The sequence below is a fragment of the Haliotis rufescens genome, unplaced genomic scaffold (assembly GCF_023055435.1).
Source record: "Haliotis rufescens isolate VD_foot unplaced genomic scaffold, xgHalRufe1.0.p SCAF_2, whole genome shotgun sequence".
NCBI lineage: Eukaryota > Metazoa > Mollusca > Gastropoda > Lepetellida > Haliotidae > Haliotis > Haliotis rufescens.
The window spans coordinates 73,626,044-73,647,042 of NW_025963890.1; the positions used below are offsets into that span (position 1 = coordinate 73,626,044).

Consider the following 20,999-nt stretch of genomic DNA (forward strand, 5'->3'; position numbering starts at 1 on the left):
CTGATGGATGCTACAATTTCCTTTCCCAAATGTGTTTCTAAAGAGAGTAATTATTACTTTGTGAGCGAGCAAATATCGAGGCCTATCCTGTGTCTTTTCTGCCAGATCAACTCTGATTATAATCCGATATTGTACTACGACACGACAACTCTCACGGTGACGATCCGAGGACACCTTTACTGAGTCTTACCTATAATCAGCCAATAAGCGTGGGAGCTTTTAAATTATCGGTACGAGTGAGCAAAGCATTTAGATTAGCATATTTGATTACTGTTTCTCGATAATGAACTAAAACGACAAGTTCCGAATGTACACCATGTCGTTTCTGAGCGTCATTGCATCTACATCTAAAAACAGTACCATCAAAGGAATATTTGTTCTGTATGGGAATTTAATTGTAAAATTCGAAATTTCCGAAACAATGTGGTAAAGTAATGAAGCCCGAATCGTTTCAGTATGCTGACATTTGATTGGCCCAAGAACACATGCATCCTGCATTTTGACTGGATGGTCAAAGTTCGCTCATAGGTCACCTAACGTAACCCCTAATGGAGGTGTCCACAGATTTTCGATGAGAGGTGTCGTTTCGGAATTACAGATCTGATTTTTATGAGACTGTCTCAAAGCCGAACCATCACAAAACAAATGTTATAAATCATAACTGCATTACCCAGAAATACTAGGAAAGTATAGGTGTTGCGAAATACAAAAAGATATTTTTTAACTTGATGTGTAGTGGTAAATACACAACGCCAAGCAATATCTGTCACCTCTGATCTCGAGAAAAAAATGTGTTGGGGGACAATTATTTGTCTCAAGCGAAAATCCTTCTCACGTTGAACAAAGGGTTAGTCTAAACAAACAGTGATGGGATGGGCTTTGGATGGATATAACATACAGTCACGTGACGGCTCTAGTTAACCGGGATAAAGAGCGTGTGGGATCAACGTCGGTTTGCGTGCAGGGTTACAAGGTATATATAGAGTGTTGGATATAAAGTGGGATATAAAGCGTGTGGGGTTAATCTGAAATATGTAGCATGTTGGTTCAACCTTGAATAAGAAATATATATGTACATATAGGGTGTGGATTCAAGCTGGGATATATATAGCGTGGCTATACAGGGTGTGGGTTCAAACTGGGATATATATAGTGCGTGGCTATACAGGGTGTGGGTTCAAACTGGGATATATATATAGCGCGTGGCTATACAGGGTGTGGGTTCAAACTGGGATATATAGCGCGTGGCTATACAGGGTGTGGGTTCAAACTGGGATATATATAGCGCGTGGCTATACAGGGTGTGGGTTCAAACTGGGATGTATAGCGCGTGGCTATACAGGGTGTGGGTTCAAACTGGGATATATATAGCGCGTGGCTATACAGGGTGTGGGTTCAAACTGGGATATATAGCGTGGGTGTTCAACCTTATAAATAACGTGTGGTTGAGGTGTACCAAAATCAAATGTCAGATTTTACAAAGTGGTAAATCATTAGAGAAGATTATTGTTAGGGTACATGCAGCTAGTAACATAGCATTGTTGTTACCAGTGAGACTATCAAGCCGGAGATGCATGTCAGTGTCGGGGCTGCTTTGTGCAACACTGTTCAATCACGTCATGGGTCAGAAACTAACTGTATCGTCCTCAGGAGCTATCAGAACCTCAGACAACCCCCGCCCTACATAACCCTACCCGTCACATCTCCACAACCATATGTCAGCACAACCCCACCCGTCACATCTCCACAACCACACGTCAGCATAACCCGCCCCTCACATCTCCACAACCACACGTCAACATAACCCCACCCGTCACATCTCCACAACCACACGTCAACATAACCCCACCCGGCACATCTCCACAACCACACGTCAGCATAACCCCACCCGTCAAATCTACACAACCACACGTCAACATAACCCCACCCGTCAAATCTCCACAACCACACGTCAGCATAACCCCACCCGTCACATCTCCACAACCACACGTCAACATAACCCTACCCGTCACATCTCCACAACCACACGTCAACATAACCCCGCCCCTCACATCTCCACAACCAGACGTCAGCATAACCCAACCCCTCACATCTCCACAACCACACGTCAACATAACCCGACCCCTCACATCTCCACAACCACACGTCAGCATAACCCAACCCCTCACATCTCCACAACCACACGTCAACATAACCCTACCCCTCACATCTCCACAACCACACGTCAGCATAACCCGACCCCTCACATCTCCACAACCACACGTCAGCATAACCCGACCCCTCACATCTCCACAACCACACGTCAGCATAACCCAACCCCTCACATCTCCACAACCACACGTCAGCATAACCCCACCCGTCACATCTCCACAACCACACGTCAGCATAACCCTACCCGTCAAATCTCCACAACCACACGTCAACATAACCCTACCCCTCACATCTCCACAACCACACGTCAGCATAACCCCACCCGTCACATCTCCACAACCACACGTCAGCATAACCCCACCCAGCCCCCACACGCCTGACATCATGCAATCGTTGATGAAACACTTCGATCTAAGTAATGAGAAACAGAAAAAAAATCTACTTCATTGATTTAAATTGAAGCAGGTAAAATATTAATGCAAACACCACAGGCACGACGCTGAGATACAAACCACGGATAGTTAAACTGACGGTGTGCACGGAGTACAAAGACGCGCTTATATATACCAGTGATGACAAGTTTCACAGCGAACAATGTCATTAATATCGGCTCAAATATGATAATGATTATGTTTATGATAGCGATTCAAATATGATTACTCGAGTATTAGTTCATAATATCACAAAATGCAGGACGCCAGCTGCTGTTAGTGTCCATGGCAAGGGAGGATTAAACAAAGGGAGACAATCAGGATAGCACAGTAAATGCTTCAGATACGAGTTTCGAACAGCGTTCGTCACTATTCGCCCCTTTCCGTAACCTACACTACCAACCGGAATGACACGAGTTGTCAAGAATGTTTCTCACAGATGTTTAGGAAGTACCAACGCTTTTGGTGGATTTACCCCCGAGGATGTATGTATACGGCTGTAAATAACATGTAAATAACTCGGACCACGGAAATGGCCGAACGGGCTTTTATCCGTGCAGCCTGGGTCCTGAGTATACTGCGGTGGAGCGCCAGCGCAGCATACCCGGGGAACCAGGCTGTTATTCCGCCGTTTAAAGTGGGACGACAATAACCAAGTCTTTTGAATTGAAACAACATAAAATCAATTCCAAACATGCATCACACTACCTAAACCAAAGCCAGTCAAAGCCAAACTACTTTTTGTAACTGTTAAATGCAGACACTTCAGTTAAGTCAGTGGTATGATTATTAATAAAACAAATCGAAACTGTTAAGTAAATGTATGATTCGATGTGCCTTTGTTGATATTTCAAAATACATTGTCAACGGCAGAAGCATACGCGCATTGATTAAAATGTATTTTCTTGACCTAAACTATTTATGTAAACTCGTTAAAGAATTGGCATCAAGTAGAATTGGTAGTACTTAGTAGTAGTAGTAGTAGTAGTAGTAGTAATACTGTAGTAGTAGTAGTAGTAGTAGTAGTAGTAGTAGTAGTAGTAGTCAGGTTTATAGCTGTGTTCGGCTATGGGGATATGTCAGCATAATAGTTCAGAGTTATCTCCCTTCGTCTATCAAGCATCAGGTGGGCACGTGGTTTTCAGGCCATCTATATTTTATGTTTCTCATCTCCAACCTCAAATAGTGCATGAATATGGTTTTACGCCGCTTTAAGCAATATCCCAGCAATGACACGGCGGGGACACAAGAAATGGGCTTCACACATTGTACCCATGTCGTGAATCGAACCCGGGTATTCAGCGTGACGAGCGAACGCTTTAACCACCAGGCTATCCCACCGCCTCCAACCTCACATAGGTGAGCGTAATAAAATAGAATATAATAATTAAAAATAACTGGGGTTTTTTCCTACATAGTGTAACTTATTGTGTGACATTTTAAAGTTAAACACTTGGTAAAAATTAATTTATGACGTATATCGGGACGCTTGCTTCGGAATCGAATACTTAATAAACATGGCTGAAGATAGCTGAAGCTGACCGTGCAATGGTAGGAGTATCACATGGATTAATTTTCAACAGCGGCAGGGGAAATTGGGTTGAGGAAACTTTATATTATTTCACGTCGGAATGAAAACATACGGACAGCCTATAAGGACGTTAACGACTTTCAAGACAAAACACCACTGACGTGTCGCACATTATTGACATTCCAAATACTATTTAGATTATGAAGTTTTACCACGAGGCGCTGTTTAACCCTTATTCTGCATTTCGTCAAAACAGTAACATATATTTATGTAATATCACAATCTATTTAAAATATCAGCAAGTAATTGACAAATTTGATAATAGATACAAGGCAAATCTGTAGATTTTTAAACATCAGGGACTCCAATTATTGATATGACCGATTCTACTTTATTACAAATTATATTTTTAATAACTAGTAATAAATAATTTGAAGAATGTGATATCATTTTGCCCCAGTTATAATGGCACCCTTATCAATATCATAAAATATCTTATTGATATGTAAACAGAGATTGAAGAGTAAAACGGCGTCTCATGGTTTAAAGAGTTATGATTTCTAGTGCTCTGGTGCTTCGCTTTTAGCCAGTTATTTCTAAATGTGAAGTCTAGTGTTATTGCTAAACTGGTGCTGACTCGGTGTTCGTTACGTGTTGTTATTGCTGTATTATGTATAAGGACCCTGGAGACAAGCGTCTGTCATAACGGACGTAGCTATTGCATCCCGTTGGTCTAACCTGAGGTACAAGTAGTAAGAACGAGTTATCTTGGAACCTGATGAAACCCATCGTCAACACGGGTTCGTACACACTGCTTTCCTCCGCCACCATAGAACACATAAGGCCGTTGTGCTGCAGGCTCTAGATCTATTTTTAACCAGCGAATCAAGGCACCCCTTTCGACGAGAAGGAACCAAGCGAGTGCTTGGCCAATCAGGGTTCAGCTTATATAGGAAATATTGCCCATCCAACATGCGTCATGGCCTTGCGACCGCTCCTCCAAACATTGCTTCAATATCAGGCAACGGTATATGCGCAGAAAGCAGGGAGCGGGCACGGAATAGGGCTCATTTCTTTCAATTATACCCGCCTCATTTTATTACCTGACTGAAGATAGACGCATGTTGCATGGGAAATTTTGTGCATGTAATCTGGATGCTCATTGGTCAGCCCTCGATGGTTTCCATCTCACTGGAAATAAGCCATGTCCTGATTCGTTGGTTAAAAATAGCTGTCGTATATATTCACGGGTGATGGAGGAACGTCGTTTATGTAAACCCGTGACGTATTGTCGATGGAAGATACGGAAATATAGCAAGTCCCGTACTGACGCTGCTCTGTATAGGAGCTGTCTTGTTGTTGCCTCCGCCCAGCAGAAAGCATCAAATTCAGACACAAATCACAGAAGAAAAGTTGAAAAATTGTAAGTAGGTAAACGAGTACGTTGTCACACTGCTGTGAGAATGTGGACAATTCTCAGCGTTGGTCCTACAGGCTTGAGCACTACGTTGAGATGCCACTAGGAATAAGGAAACGGTACTACTCCACATCACAAGAATTCCAACCAGCGCATCACGGCTCACACACCAGCGCATCACACGTGCGTCTCCCCTTGACACGACCCTCCGTCGTCTGAGCGTGTTTTCGCAGAACCGTTTTGATGGAGGCTGTACGAGGAATCTATATTCTTCATAATCACGTCACTGATGGAACCATTCCTGGACATTCTGGAGACAACGATCGGACTTGTCTTATCGCTCCCCTTGTCTCTAGCGTTACCGTTCATGTACGGCTCTACCACAGTGGATGCTACAGAAGGGGGCCGGTCAGTTACAGGAGAAAAGGGGATCTGTGTAAGGGGATCCTTAGATTCCGCGTCTATGCGTCGTGGTGCCTGCGACCGAGACCTGACGTGAGTATAGAACAGGCTGAAGTTATTGGATATGACAGGAAAGGTCAAGGCCACGAGCAGAACACCACACACGGAGCAGGCTGTTCCCACAATGTATCCAATGGGAGTCCGAGGATAAATATCGCCGTATCCAACTGTTGTCATGGTGATGATGGCCCACCAGAAGCCGACGGGGATTGTGTTGAAGGTGTCGCTGGGGTTCGTTGCATCCTTCCTCTCCGTGTAGTAGATCATGGTGGCAAACACAAGCATCCCGATCATGAGGAAGATGAAGAGCATCAGCAATTCCTGGAGGCTGGCCTTGAGTGCATACACCAGGACCTTCAGCGCCTGGTAGTGCTTCACAAGGTGGAAGATGCGGAACATACGGATGATCCTGAGGATGAACAGAATCTCAATCACAAGTCTTTCGTTAAGGTAACAGGCTTTTTGGTCCGACCTTTCGAAAATAATTTGAACATAAAGAGGGACCAGAGCCAGTAGGTCAATTATGTTCATTGGCGAACGTACGAACTTCAGTTTATTCGGGGCTACCGTAAACCTCAATATCAACTCCAGTGTGAAGAAGACGGTACAGATAAGGTCGATGATATTCAGAGCCTCGTGTGAGGTGATGACGCTGGATATGCTGTCAACGCCGTTACATTTGGTCGTCACGTTCGTCACCGGCCTCAAGTCCGGCAACGTCTCCAGACAAAAGCCGGCGATAGACAGAGCGACGAACAGGAAGGATGTGATGCCGTAGATCTGAAACAAAGAGCAAAGACTGAAAACTTGGTTTAGTGAGTGAGTGAGAGATAGAATGAGCGAGAGAGTGAGTTAGGTTTTACTCCGTATCTAGTGAGTGCGAGTGAGTTTTACGGAATTTACGCCCTACTTAGAACTATTTAGCCCTTTATAGTCAAGTCACATAGCATCTGACACCAGAAACATGCTTCTCACCCATTTGGAGACCCAAAAATACGTCCTCGATGGGACGAGCGAACATTATAACCGCTAAGCTACCCCATCGCCTCCAGCACCTGGAATCAAGGTGTGTTGCACCTAGTTCATCCGAGCTGTAACGTTCCCATTGAATCATGGTTACGGATGATTACGCTTTCTGTAATCGTAAAAGCAGCGAGTCTGACCACCCGATCACGTTAGTCGCCTCTTAAGATAAGCACAGTCGCCTTTTACGGCAAGCATGGGTTGCTGAAGACCTATTCAGCCCCGGATAGTACAGCACAGGTAGTACATAAAAGCAAAGTAAAACGTTCTCAAATACCCGTATCAAAAACGTCACCTTCGAATAACCATTTCTTGTTTGTTTCATTTTTAGCCACCATCAAACATGGGTGTATAATTTAAATTTGGGGGTGGGGGTCCCGGCAGCTAAGTAACTCGCTCCCTTATGCCCATCTATAAGTATAGAACGCAGATGCACTAATTTTCACCATCCAAAAGTTCACCGTTATAAAAAAAAAAGCATGTACAAAGTATGCCCCGGAGGATGCTGATGTAACATGAAGGTGTTTGCTACCGAGCCTTACGCAACGGGATAGGAAGTCTTTCAAGTTGGCATTACGATTCTATTTGTAGAAGTCAAAGCATTCCCGGGTCACATGCTTGGATTCGAGCCACATTTCCTGGGACAAGAACACGTCTACGAAAGGAGTCTGGACAAGAAAGCGTTGACGTGAGGAGTGAGGGCAGACCGATCTCACCCTGGGGAACCAGGGCAGAGCGACCTCACCCTGGGGAACCAGGGCAGATCGACCTCACCCTGGGGAACCAGGATAGAGCGACCTCACCCTGGGGAAACAGGGCAAAGCGACCTCACCCTGGGAAACAGGGCAAAGCGACCTCACCCTGGGAACAAGGGCAGACCGACCTCACCCTGGGAACCAGGGCAGACCGACCTCACCCTTGGGAACAAGGGCAGACCGACCTCACCCTGGGGAACCAGGGAGACCGACCTCACCCTTGGGAACAAGGGCAGACCGACCTCACCCTGGGGAACAAGGGCAGACCGACCTCACCAAAGGGAACCAGGGCAGGTACCGCTCGAATGAAATAAGGAGCAACTGTAATTGCGATCACGCGTGTGTGGGAACAGTAATTAGTTGTACAGATGCATGTCAGATGTGACTGTCATGGGCATTGTTAAAGGGCACGTCTATCTGATGGTGTGGACCGGCCACCAGACTGGTGATGTACCACTGTCTGATGGTGTGGACCGGCCACCGGACAGGTGATGTACCACTGTCTGATGGTGTGGACCGGCCACCGGACTGATGGTGTACCACTGTCTGATGGTGTGGACCGGCCACCGGACTGATGGTGTACCACTGTCTGATGGTGTGGACCGGCCACCGGACTGGTGATGTACCACTGTCTGATGGTGTGGACCGGCCACCGGACTGGTGATGTACCACTGTCTGATAGTGTGGACCGGCCACCGGACTGGTGATGTACCACTGTCTGATAGTGTGGACCGGCCACCGGACTGGTGATGTACCACTGTCTGATGGTGTGGACCGGCCACCGGACTGGTGATGTACCACTGTCTGATGGTATGGACCGGCCACCGGACTGGTGATGTACCACTGTCTGATGGTGTGGACCGGCCACCGGACTGGTGATGTACCACTGTCTGATGGTATGGACCGGCCACCGGACTGGTGATGTACCACTGTCTGATAGTGTGGACCGGCCACCGGACTGATTGTGTACCGCTGTCTGATGGTGTGGACCGGCCACCGGACAGGTGATGTACCACTGTCTGATGGTGTGGACCGGTCTCGTTTGTAATAATGTCAATGCGATGACGAAAACCTTCTTACACTCTGGACGTGTCTACCCAATGTGAAGTACTTGGGTGGGTGTTGCTGATGACACTGGACTGTGGGCCTCATTACATCCCTCATTACAACCTACCGCATCACTACATATCGCCTCCATCGCGTAACAAGCTTCCAAGGTCAAATGAAAGTCCAGTCAGATGAGCTTTAGTGATGCAGGAGACTGAAACTGGCAGGCTGGGTGATTGCCTCCCAAAGCCGCCAGTCCAGCTGTAAGTCGGGCTAATCTTGTAGAATGAAGGGACAGTAAGAGCTAATGAGGCTCGGGACAGTGGGACAGTGAGCCACTAGGAACATGTACAGCGGGGTGATTGCAGGGTAACAGAAGCTCACCGACTCATGGGACGTAGTCCGTCATTATGCCGTATTTATGTCATGGTGGACATGGCCGGTTATGAAGATAATCGGCAATATTCATACACTGCTATACTTATTGTCGACTCATACCTTGCTGGGGGGCGCGAGGCGCTCAGCCGTCTAAGGTCGCTACGCAGAGCCGGCGTGCTGTAAGCCTGTGAGCGTGGGTTCGAATCTCCGACCCACCCTGATTATGTTTCTAGGTTTGTCAGCACCAACCCGTGCCCGGGTCTCAGTGAAATGTTCAAAGTTTATCAATACATCACTTCGGGTTTTCCTTCCGCATCAGACTGACCTGTGATATTTTGACTTTCAAGAATAACCCGACAACAATGCTTGTTAGTACGTCACAACTCGACGAAGTTGTGTGATGAAAGTACATATCTTCAGCAATTTCGTTGGTTCAAGTTCCTCGTTATCAATAGGTGAGGTGAAATGGGGTTTAACGTCGCGTCCAAGATTATTGCACTTATGTAGCGACGTGCATGTGTGTGTGTGTGTGTGTGTGTGTGTGTGTGTGTGTGTGTGTGTGTGTGTGTGTGTGTGTGTGTGTGTGTGTGTGTGTGTGTGTGTTCTGTGTGTGTGTTGTGTGTGTGTTCTGTGTTGTGTGTGGCTGCTTGCGCTAGTGTGGACTGATGTCGATTAATAGTGCCAGCCCATTGAGACACCATGCCGCAGTTTAACATGAATACCTCACTCAGACACAGGATACTGACTCCGAGCCGACCAGTCCTTGTTTTAGCCCCTAAAGCCGAGCGCCAGACAAGGTAACAACAAGTACCATCTTTTAACATCGTTATCACAGTCGTGATGTGAGTGTTACATCATTGTCACTAACCTATCGGGCAAAAGAAAGAATACACTTGAATTATAGGATTTGACCAAAATGTTAACAGGTTGAAAACAATCGCCGAAACATTGCAAAGTTAAGGTCCAAAACATACCTATGATATCCGTATCAAATAATTCACAATCGAATAACCCTTTCTTATTGTTGTTTTTTAATTTTACCCACCGTCAAACATGCGTGTATACTGCCCGTACGTATATGTCACCTCATTCAAAGTTTGTTGGTTTGTAGTTTAACGCCGCACTCAGCGATATTCTATCTATATGACGGCGGTCTGTAAATAATCAAGTCTCGATCAGACCATGCAGTGATTGACATTATGACCATCGATCCACGCAATTGGGATACGATGACATGTATCAACCAAGTCAGCGAGCCTGACCACCCGATCCCGTTAGTCGCCTCTTACGTCAAGCATAGTCGCCTTTTACGGCAAGCATTGGTTGCTGAAGACCTATTCTACCCCGGATCTTCACGGGTACCAAGGAATCTCTACAGAATTTGGAATCTGTACGGAATCTGTACGGAATCTGTACGAAATCTGCACGGAATTTGGAATCTGTACGGAATCTGCACGGCATTGTTACGGATTTTCAAGGAGCCGGGGATTGGTGATTTACTGGTACAAAATGACCACCTTATTAACGTATCTGGACGTTGGAAAGAGCACAAATTATTTTAAAGCTTAAGAGAAGTGAAACGAATTCTTTAACATGATTAATATTCGAATCACACAGCTGCCAGATCGTCAGAAAACATATTGATCGCTGTTAATATTATTCAGAAATATCTGAAATTAACATTGTTAAAATGTAATCGATGAAGCATTTAGCCAAACCCCGCTTCGCATTTACGTCATCGAGAGCATGCGGTCGGGCGTTGCGAAACTGATGAGTCAATGTATGTTGCGTTAATTGCATTGAAACAAGATCGCCCATACTCGCATGATTAGATCAGTTCATATCAGCTCCGTGACGCGATGGTATCAACGTGCAGAGAGAGGCAGAACAAGCACGATAACGCCCATAAAAGCATCCCTCTGCCACACATCGAACCCCATTGAGAACCCATGACGGCCATTTCCGCAAAAAGAAACAAAAACGGCATCCCGCAAATCTAATATTACGCTCCCTTGTCACACTGTTTCGATCTTCCCTCGAATCCCCCATGTCCAGTTGGTTGGTGAAGTCTCGCGAGAGTTGCGATCATGATTTCGACACGAGTGGTCCGTGTGCTGAAACCCAAGATGGCTTTCTGAAATTGGTTTTAACTGTTGCGGCTGTGGACAACGCCGTGATCCAACGATGTTTTTTTATTGGAGGGATAAAAGCCCGCTGTTTTGTTTTATTGTCAGTGCCATAGGATAGGGCGAGGGAGCTAAGTGAAACTCGCGCCAGCACTTACTTCATGCCATGTTTTATAGAGATGAAGCCAAGCGCTTGTGTAATTGAAAGGGAGAAGTAATCTCAATACTTCTTGCTCCTAAACGTCCGAGGCTGTAAGCATGGCTTTGATGACATTAGCAGCAAAACAGTTGGTAATAAAGCCTGCGTTTGTCCTACGTGATAAGTCCTTCTGGCAGTTATATTCATGAATAAATGGATATTTGTGACGACCGTAATTTGGTATTTAAATATCTGTGACGTCACTCTCCAATCGATTGCTCATGAACCATGACAAACAAAATTAGTTTTTTTTTTGTCAAATTGCGGTTTGTACATCAATTTTTCCCCGGGCACGGATATAGGTGGAATTTTTTTCCAGTTGTTCCCGTTTTTATTGTGTGCGTGGAGGGTGTTAGTAACGTGATATATGAAATAATTGAAGATTTCATCCATTGTTCATGACGTCACACAAAATGTGACGTCGTTCCAACAATAGGTCAACTGAACTGATATCTCCACTTGAGATAAACCAACATTTATTTAAAACATTTTCTCAGAAAAAAGTATAGGTAATAATAAAGAATAACCTACTCGCCACTCGAATTGACGGATAATCTGTCCCTCGTGAACTATAGTTGAAATTTTCTCGCCAAAGATGACAGTTTACAAAGTTAAATCACTTTTACAGATAATACGTACTTCTTCGTAGCTCGCTAGTCTCCAACTAGTTTCAAAATTAAGCTCTATACAACAAACTTAAATGCATAAGTGTGAAATGATGACACTTATGACATAGTAATTTTGTATTATGAGCCACGTATGTTTTTGGGTGCTCGGGATGAGAGATACATCCACAAATAGAATCATACAAATCATGCTTTTATCGATATCTAGACTGACATTTAGACTAACGTTATTTTATCTAAAACTATATATCAACAAAATATAAAATATATATTCCAAATGGAGCCCGGACAACCCATAATTCCAGGCTGAGGCAATCTGGACTTGCCAAATTATCGAGTTGGACTCCTTGTCTAATATATTCTCTCGGGTCTGGGAGACAAATCTAGTCGAAACCTAGCTTCAACAACAATTACGATTACAAGTGAATGATTTCTAGAGTATTTTTTAGAGTCAGTTTAATGTGAGAGGAAGGAGGGCGCATCTGAGATTCAAACCCACGTTCAGTGAATCCTGGTACACTTAAGGGACACAACTCCTCACAGCGGTACCTTACAAAATAGGCTATCCGTGCCCCTATAACCCAAACCAGTTGGTTCATAGAAGGGACGTGTCATTCTGAGTTTGTGAAAACCAACCATAGAAACAAGCGGTGACCACTCCAAATGTCGTAATCGGGGCGAATATGGGATTCGAACTCATGATCAGCAAGTGTAACAGCTAAGGGAAGCAACTCTGCGCAGCGAAGTGTTGTGATGTGCACCAGTCGTGCAGAGTGCCGGAAGGGGACATTGCTGTGCTCGACTCGGGGGGCAGGTGTTCCAGCAAATATGGCTAATGAATCCGTTGGTAATGGTGGCAAGTGCATATACCACATATCTCTTGTACGAACCAATCATGTGTAAAATGATTCCGAACGAAATGACTAACAGGTACCAATATTTGAAACTGCCACAGTGTTAATGTGAAGACGATGCCTCCCGGAACAATCTCCTACTGAATTATTCACCATGTCAAGATCTAAAGCAGTGAAGTGGTACCAGTGTTACTCCATCCTTCATCTCCCAGGAATAAAAGAGACTTCTTGAAAACTTCGCCGACTCCGTCTTAATAATGAGCCAATTGTTACACATGCCTTTTGGAGATTAACCTTCTTGCTACCATTTTATTTCATCAATACCCGGGACAACAAAAAAAGGCACATGAAACAAACAGGTAAAAATATCCACACCAAGACACTACTTAGAGAAAAACTGTGATTGAAGTTGTAGTGATCGTTCCGTAAGAAAAAATGTCCATTTATGATGCATGAAGACAGCCCAGTCGGCCGACAACAGAAGGACCAGTCATGTATACTGGATAAGTCTATTGACTATGCAACATTCTTCATCGGGCAATCAATCCCCAAGGATCACTCATGATTGCACATGATGGATGCGTCGCAATCTGGTGTTCACGCCGTACTTAAACAAATCCAGTGGTAACATATAAATTAAGCCATTATGCAAAAAACAATTCGCAGCAGATTTTCAATTTCTATGGTGATTTCATGTATGTTTAGGGAACGGTGTGTTCGACCTTTCAACTCGACTCATTTGCTTGATATGCCTAGGCCATTCTACTAACTGCAAGTTGATGAACGCTTATAGAAAGAAACATCTCATCTCGCTCACATAAATAATTCATGGCTAACACGTCTTTGATTTTCGGGAAACTTCTCCCCACCATGGGGCTGGCAACACATTGAATACGTCACACCTCTGGGGAGGGGAGGGGGTAATTATGAATATTTTTTCCTGATAATGTCATTTTCCCTACACCTATGGGGCTACATTGAGAGATGCGGCACTTATTTTATTAACATATTAATAGTGTGTTCTCAACTGGCTGCTCTATACTGCATAACACGCCACTGCTGTGGGCGACAATACACGCCACTTGGTTTTCGTTGAAGCGGTGGCAGATGCCTGCGTTTGCCTAGGGATGTCGTGCATGATGGCTTTTCATAGTCGTCAAATCGACAGCCGTTGCGGTAGTTGATGTTTCTGCTGTGGGGATGGTGTTTGTGGAATTACACAACTTGCGCGTTTCAAATAGGTTGTGGTCGAAAGCGACAAGATGTCGCAAAAACAGCGCCCAAGATGGTAAAACCAGTCTTTAGTAATACGTGACGCCTGGCAGGGACTGTTCTGGTTTTGTTGGTTTCTCAATAAGACTAACGAGACAATTACTTTGAAAATTGTCATCTGTAAACTGTCGTAAAGACAGAAATAAACACGTCAGTGTTGTAAATATATTCCGTTGTGTAATTGGCAATAAAAGCGTAACTCTGAAGGCTAGTGCAGACGCAGCCGGTCGATGGTTATTGAACGCGAACATGCACACACTCGTAATGTATAAACATAAACATCATTACCCGCTATCCATCTTTGCGTCTGAAACACGATTGATTCACCTCTTCCCCCGACCCCCTTACAACGTTAATATCATCAACATCATTCCCCACCCTCACTCCCAACCCCACCCCGCATCCCCGCATACACCACATACAGTCATAGTTGATGCATCATTAAAAAATATCCTTTTCTTTTCACCACTGAATTATCTAAAATCAATAATATCTTCCGTATTCCACCAATTAATAAAACAATATAAACATTGTCAGGTTAAAAAAACAAGCTTGTTCTTGATAACATCAACGGATGACTTGGATTATTTTTATACATAATTAATATTACTTTCATTATGGAAATTATGAGTCATTACACAAATGAATAAACATGCATTGGTGCATGCACAAAGTCATTAGGTGTAAACTGCAGTTAAAAAAAACAGTGAAGTTATTCACACACAGCTTTCATCATCTCCTTTGGGTTGAACATCAAAACTTCCCAGATGTTGCATACTCGATCTTCCTCCACTGTATTGTATACACACCCGTGAAACACTGACCCGTGAACAACTGACCCGTGAACAGCTGACCCGTGAACAGCTGACCCGTGAACAACTGACCCGTGAACAGCTGGACCGTGAACAACTGACCCGTGAACAACTGACCCGTGAACAGCTGGACCGTGAACAACTGACCCGTGAACAACTGACCCGTGAACAACTGACCCGTGAACAGCTGGACCGTGAACAACTGCCCCGTGAACAGCTGGACCGTGAACAACTGACCCGTGAACAACTGACCCGTGAAACACTGACCCGTGAACAACTGACCCGTGAACAACTGACCCGTGAAACACTGACCCGTGAACAACTGACCCGTGAACAACTGACCCGTGAACAACTGACCCGTGAACAGCTGGACCGTGAACAACTGCCCCGTGAACAGCTGGACCGTGAACAACTGACCCGTGAACAACTGACCCGTGAAACACTGACCCGTGAACAACTGACCCGTGAACAACTGACCCGTGAAACACTGACCCGTGAACAACTGACCCGTGAACAACTGACCCGTGAACAACTGACCCGTGAACAACTGGACCGTGAACAACTGGCCTGTGAACAACTGACCCGTGAACAACTGGACCGTGAACAACTGGCCTGTGAACAACTGACCCGTGGAAAACTGACCCGTGACAACTGACCCGTGAAGAACCGACTCGTGAACAACTCACGCGTGAACAGCTGACCCCGAACAACTGGCCCGTGACAACTGACCCGTGAAGAACTGACCCGTAGAGAACTGACTGGTAAAGAACTAACCCCGTGAAGAACTGACCCGTGAAAAACCGACTCGTGAACAACTCACGCGTGAACAGCTGACCCCGAACAACTGGCCCGTGAACAACTGACCCCGTGAAGAATTGACCCGTGAAAGACTCATCTGGGGATCGAAACCTGAAGTTTTCGTTATAAACGAATACATTAACCATCTAGCTAACCCACCATTATCCTTTCAGAGAAGGTGCTCCGGGATTCTTGTAAGAAGCATCTAATTATGTGTTTCTTTGTTGCTTAACGCCGTACTCAGCAATACTCCAGCTATATGACTGCGGCCTGTTAATAATCGAATCTGGACCAAACAATCCACTGATTGATATAGTGAACAACGACCCACGGCGTTGGGATACAATGACAGGCCAACAACCAATTCAGCGAGCCTGACCATCCGATCAGTTTGGCCCCCTCTTACGACCATTATAGGTTACTGGGGACCAATTCTTACAACTCTTTGTAATAAGTGAATATTCTCTGTTAGGGACGAGATGTCCGTTCGAATTGGATAGGGCAGTGAGAGTATGTAATGACGTTTGCCCCGGTATTCAGTGGATGAACAGGTTATCTCAAAGTGTGACGTGAACCAATTGGTACATGGATCATTATCTGGGCAAATCTGGGATTCGAACAAATGGGCAGCAGATCCTGATCATATGTGACCCGTGCAGATCCGGGTTAGAATACGTCTTCAGCAACCCATGCTTGTCGTAAGAGGCGACTAACCGGATCGGGTGGTCAGGATCACTGACTTGGTTGATGCATGTCTTCGTATCCCAATTGCGTGGATCGATGCTCATGTTATCAATGGATTGTCTGGTCCAGACTCGATTATATACAGACCGCTGTCATACAGCTGGAATATTGCTGAGTCCAGCGCTACACAACAAATAAAGAAACAAATAAACCAAATCTGATCGTAGATACAGCTGTAACAGGTTTAGGAACACTGGATGCAACTGACGATAGCCAGGGACGCTCACTCTCCTCCGTTATAAATAGACGCCATTACACGGTAATATTCAATTGTCTGCTATAACCCATCGTCAACCAGGTCTTCCTATATATAGGATATAGGATCTTGTTGGATCTGAGCAAGTCTTCAGTGAAGTCTGGCTACAAATCGAGATTCGTATATACAAACACGATTGATTGCTATCTAAGTTTCAATCTGAATTAAATTTCGAAGTCTCTTCCTCTATTTTGGGAGCGATCAATCGATTTGCCGCCAGTCACCTTCCAGATTCCCCTCTTCATCCGGGCACCTAGACAGACAACACCGTAACAGCACGTCTCCCACAACAGTGAGAGTTATTCACGAGCTGTCAACTTGATCACATGAATATAATCACACCATATAATACGCCATTCATTCCTGCCAGTAATCATGTTTGGTCAGCCCATTATACGCGGTATTCAATGTATTCGTCCAATGGGAATAGGGCGGGTCCCATTGTGTACATTGTGAAGTGGACAAGTTGGGCAAAATGGCAGTTGGGCAACAGTGGGGATAGTATTTTGATGAACATTTGTCCACGCTTACAAATCGATCAATGTGTTCCCACTGTCGAAAATCGAAGCTCTGAGATGACTGTAGACAGGTACCCGAGAGGAACGGGTACCACGCCCCTGTACGTATGTCATCGTGACCCACCCACATGAGCTCATGCTCAGGCTATCGTTCTCATGATAAAGAGAACCGTAATACTTCACATGCCCGTCGTGATAGATCAGGGGGCACGGGTGGCCAGGTCGTCTAAGGTGCCGCGATTCGATGTGCAGAGTTGCGTCCCTTGGGCAAGCCAGAAACCTATGATTGTGGGTTTGAATCCCGGTTCGCCCCGATTATGTTTCTAGATTTGTCAGCACCATACCCGTGCTTGTGGGTTTCACCGAAGTGGTAAACGTCTGAGACCTGCATCACTTCGGGCTTTCCTCCCACATTAAGCTGACACGCCGTGATATAACTGGAATACTGTTAAAAGCGGCGTTAAACCCAACTCACTCACTCACTCGTGATATATCAGAAAAAGTCTCTTTACGGCATCAACCCAGTAAAAAACTCAAATTCGATTCACGTTTACCCGCCTCGCCTAGTCGAGTCACGACGCTCTCTGTAGCCCAAGAGACAACACAAACGGGGATCGAGTGGTCACAATGGACGATGGATATGAATAAACCTAAAAGGAGGAGCTGCATTGAGAGCTGGAGATCGGTAGTACGATCCCCGGCCGCGTCATACCAAAAGACGTTAAAAGATGGAACTTGTTGTTACCCTGCCTGCGCTCGCCATCGTGCCCCGGCGTCATTGATCGGTGCTCACACTATCAGCCACTGGTTTGTTTTGCCCAGGCCTGATGACTTCGCAGGTCGTGCGGCGTAGAACCCCATTCACTCACTCATTCAGCAACTAAATATATTGACAGCAGAATAAACACACAAAACAGTTTTGAATCAAGTCAAACACAGCGTCATCTATACCATGCCAATATTGCTCAAACAAATAAAATATCATGACTCTAAAACGATTTAATTTAGATTCCATGTCGCTGATACATCTTGCTTTACAATGCACTGTGTAAAATCAGTGCTATATTGATCTGAACCTGTTTATGTAATAACTAAGCATGACTTGTCATTGAATCAGGCGATCAATTTTACCTGGGTTCCCTCTCAGTGTCCAAGCAACGCGAGATCACGTGGGTACTGCACGAGATGTCCTCGTTACTAAACGTACTGTGCATTTACCTGCCCCGTGCAGGGCAGGACGCTGCTTTTGTCGGCGGTGATGGCAACATGAATGATCGCTGACAATATCCACCCCTTAGAAACATGTGTTTCCAGCTGATTCCTGCTCCGATATGTAGAAATGAATATGTTATCGAACGTTTGGTCTTGACGCAGGGGCAATGGTCGATTGAAGGGCAGACGTATAGCTTCAGTCAAAATATGACATGAAACCTCGCTAACCTCAAACATGAAACATCAGTAACCTCAAAAATAAAAACTCACTGACCTCACATATGAAACCTCGTTATCCGAACATGTGAAACCTAGCTAACTTCAAATATGACACGTCAGTTACCTTAAATATGAAACCTAGCTAACTTCAAATATGACACATCAATTACCTCAAATATGAAACCTAGCTAACTTCAAATATGACACATCAGTTACCTCAAATATGAAACAAAGCTATCTTCAAATATGACACATTAGTTACCTCAAATATGAAACAAAGCTAACTTCAAATATGACACATTAGTTACCTCAAATATGAAACAAAGCTAACTTCAAATATGACACATTAGTTACCTCAAATATGAAACAAAGCTAACTTCAAATATGACACATTAGTTACCTCAAATATGAAACAAAGCTAACTTCAAATATGACACATTAGTTACCTCAAATATGAAACAAAGCTAACTTCAAATATGACACATTAGTTACCTCAAATATGAAACAAAGCTAAATTCAAATATGACACATTAGTTACCTCAAATATGAAACAAAGCTAACTTCAAATATGACATATTAGTTACCTCAAATATGAAACAAAGCTAAGATCAAATAACTTCACAAGGCAGAACTCCGGAATACCGCAGCTGTTCATTTCAATCACGTGACATGGGTATCAGGGTATCAGGGGTGGTGCTTCACTTGCTACGCACAATATCGACGTTAATTTCGAATTCATGTGGAGTGATGGTTGTTGTAGTATACTTCGTGATAATATTCTCTCGCCTGATATAAAGAACACTCAAGACAACTTGTGCAACTTTAGCCCTCACAGATGTTGATAAAGCAATATAACTTTTTATGGATGCTATTCATCAAACAGTGGATTTTTTAAGAAAGTACAAAGATGCCAACAACAAAGACTGATCAGCCATTGTTTGATTCTGAATGGAGATATCACAGAGCCGTAACGTTACGACTGTTAAACGTTTTAAGGAGATAGAAAGACTGTAAAACATTGAGATCTAATATGGATCCCAGAAAGAAATATGATGACTTAATAAGGACAAAAAAGACTCTGCATAACGTGATAAATTATTATAGAATATTAATAATGCGAAAGTATTCTGGTCTGCACTCAAGAAAAATATCTCGTCGACAGTACAGAAAGAAGAAATACCACTAGATGATTGGTTTTCACATTTAAAATATTTATTTCAAGATTGTAACATTAATGATGACATAGTACCACACGTGGAAGGTGATATTGACTTTAACACGGATGAAATGACTGCCAGTATCCTTGATTCACCTATTACCGTAGATGAAATTTATGCTTCTTTTAAGCTCGAAGGCACCTGAGTTTTTTAAACTTTCCATGTATGTATTAGAATCACATATTAAATTGTTCTTTGACATATTATTTGATTCCTCTCGATTTCCAGATGTGTGGAATCCCAGCATATTTGTCACATTGTTCAAAAAGGGGCAGCACTAAAGATCCAAGCAGCTCAAGAGGCATATCTCTTGTGAGCAATTTCGGCGAGATTTATACAGCTATACTTACCAGTAGGTTATCATTTTGGGGCTGAACCATACGAGAAAATCGTGGAGTCTCAGGTTTGTTTTAGAAAAGGTCAAAGCAGATAACATGTATATATTACAGTTTGCTATCAAACGCTACTTGTCAAGGAAGCGGGACAAACAGTATGCAATATTTGTGATTTTAGATTTTTCAAGAACACTGTCATAGACTCATGATGTGAGGAATGCTGCCGTACAGGCAAAGAACATACTTTGTGCTGTCTTTAAATCCTTAAACATGTTCAACCCATACCCATGAGTTATCTTCTGAAATATTGGATACTAAAATTAGCCCAATTATATTATACAGGTCTGTGTAAAGCAACCACCCTCTATCCATGTAGTTAAAGGAGAGTGTGGAAGGTATCCAATGTATGTAGCCACTTATAAGAGGGCTATGGAATACTGGTGCAAAATTAGCAATATGCTATAATCGGGATTTGTTAGGAAATGCTATAACTTATTGTTATCAAATTGTAAAAATGGAAAGACTGAGTTTCCAAAATCTATTTTTTTAGGGTTAGCTACATTTGGTAGCATCAGTGTCTAAATAATGTTTTGAATTTTTTGTCGGAATCTCATTT

General features: G+C 44.0%; 1 protein-coding gene across 1 annotated transcript in view; it reads right to left on the reverse strand.

The window, feature by feature from the left end:
* Positions 1-1,702: 1,702 nt before the first annotated feature.
* The window catches only part of LOC124133233 (potassium voltage-gated channel subfamily C member 3-like), a 77,666-nt gene continuing 58,369 nt past the window's right edge, over positions 1,703-20,999 (reverse strand). The window contains exon 3 of the mRNA XM_046497547.2: positions 1,703-6,772. Within this exon, the coding sequence (XP_046353503.1) occupies positions 5,708-6,772 (1,065 nt within the window). The 3' untranslated portion in view covers positions 1,703-5,707. The remainder of the gene's footprint in view (positions 6,773-20,999) is intronic.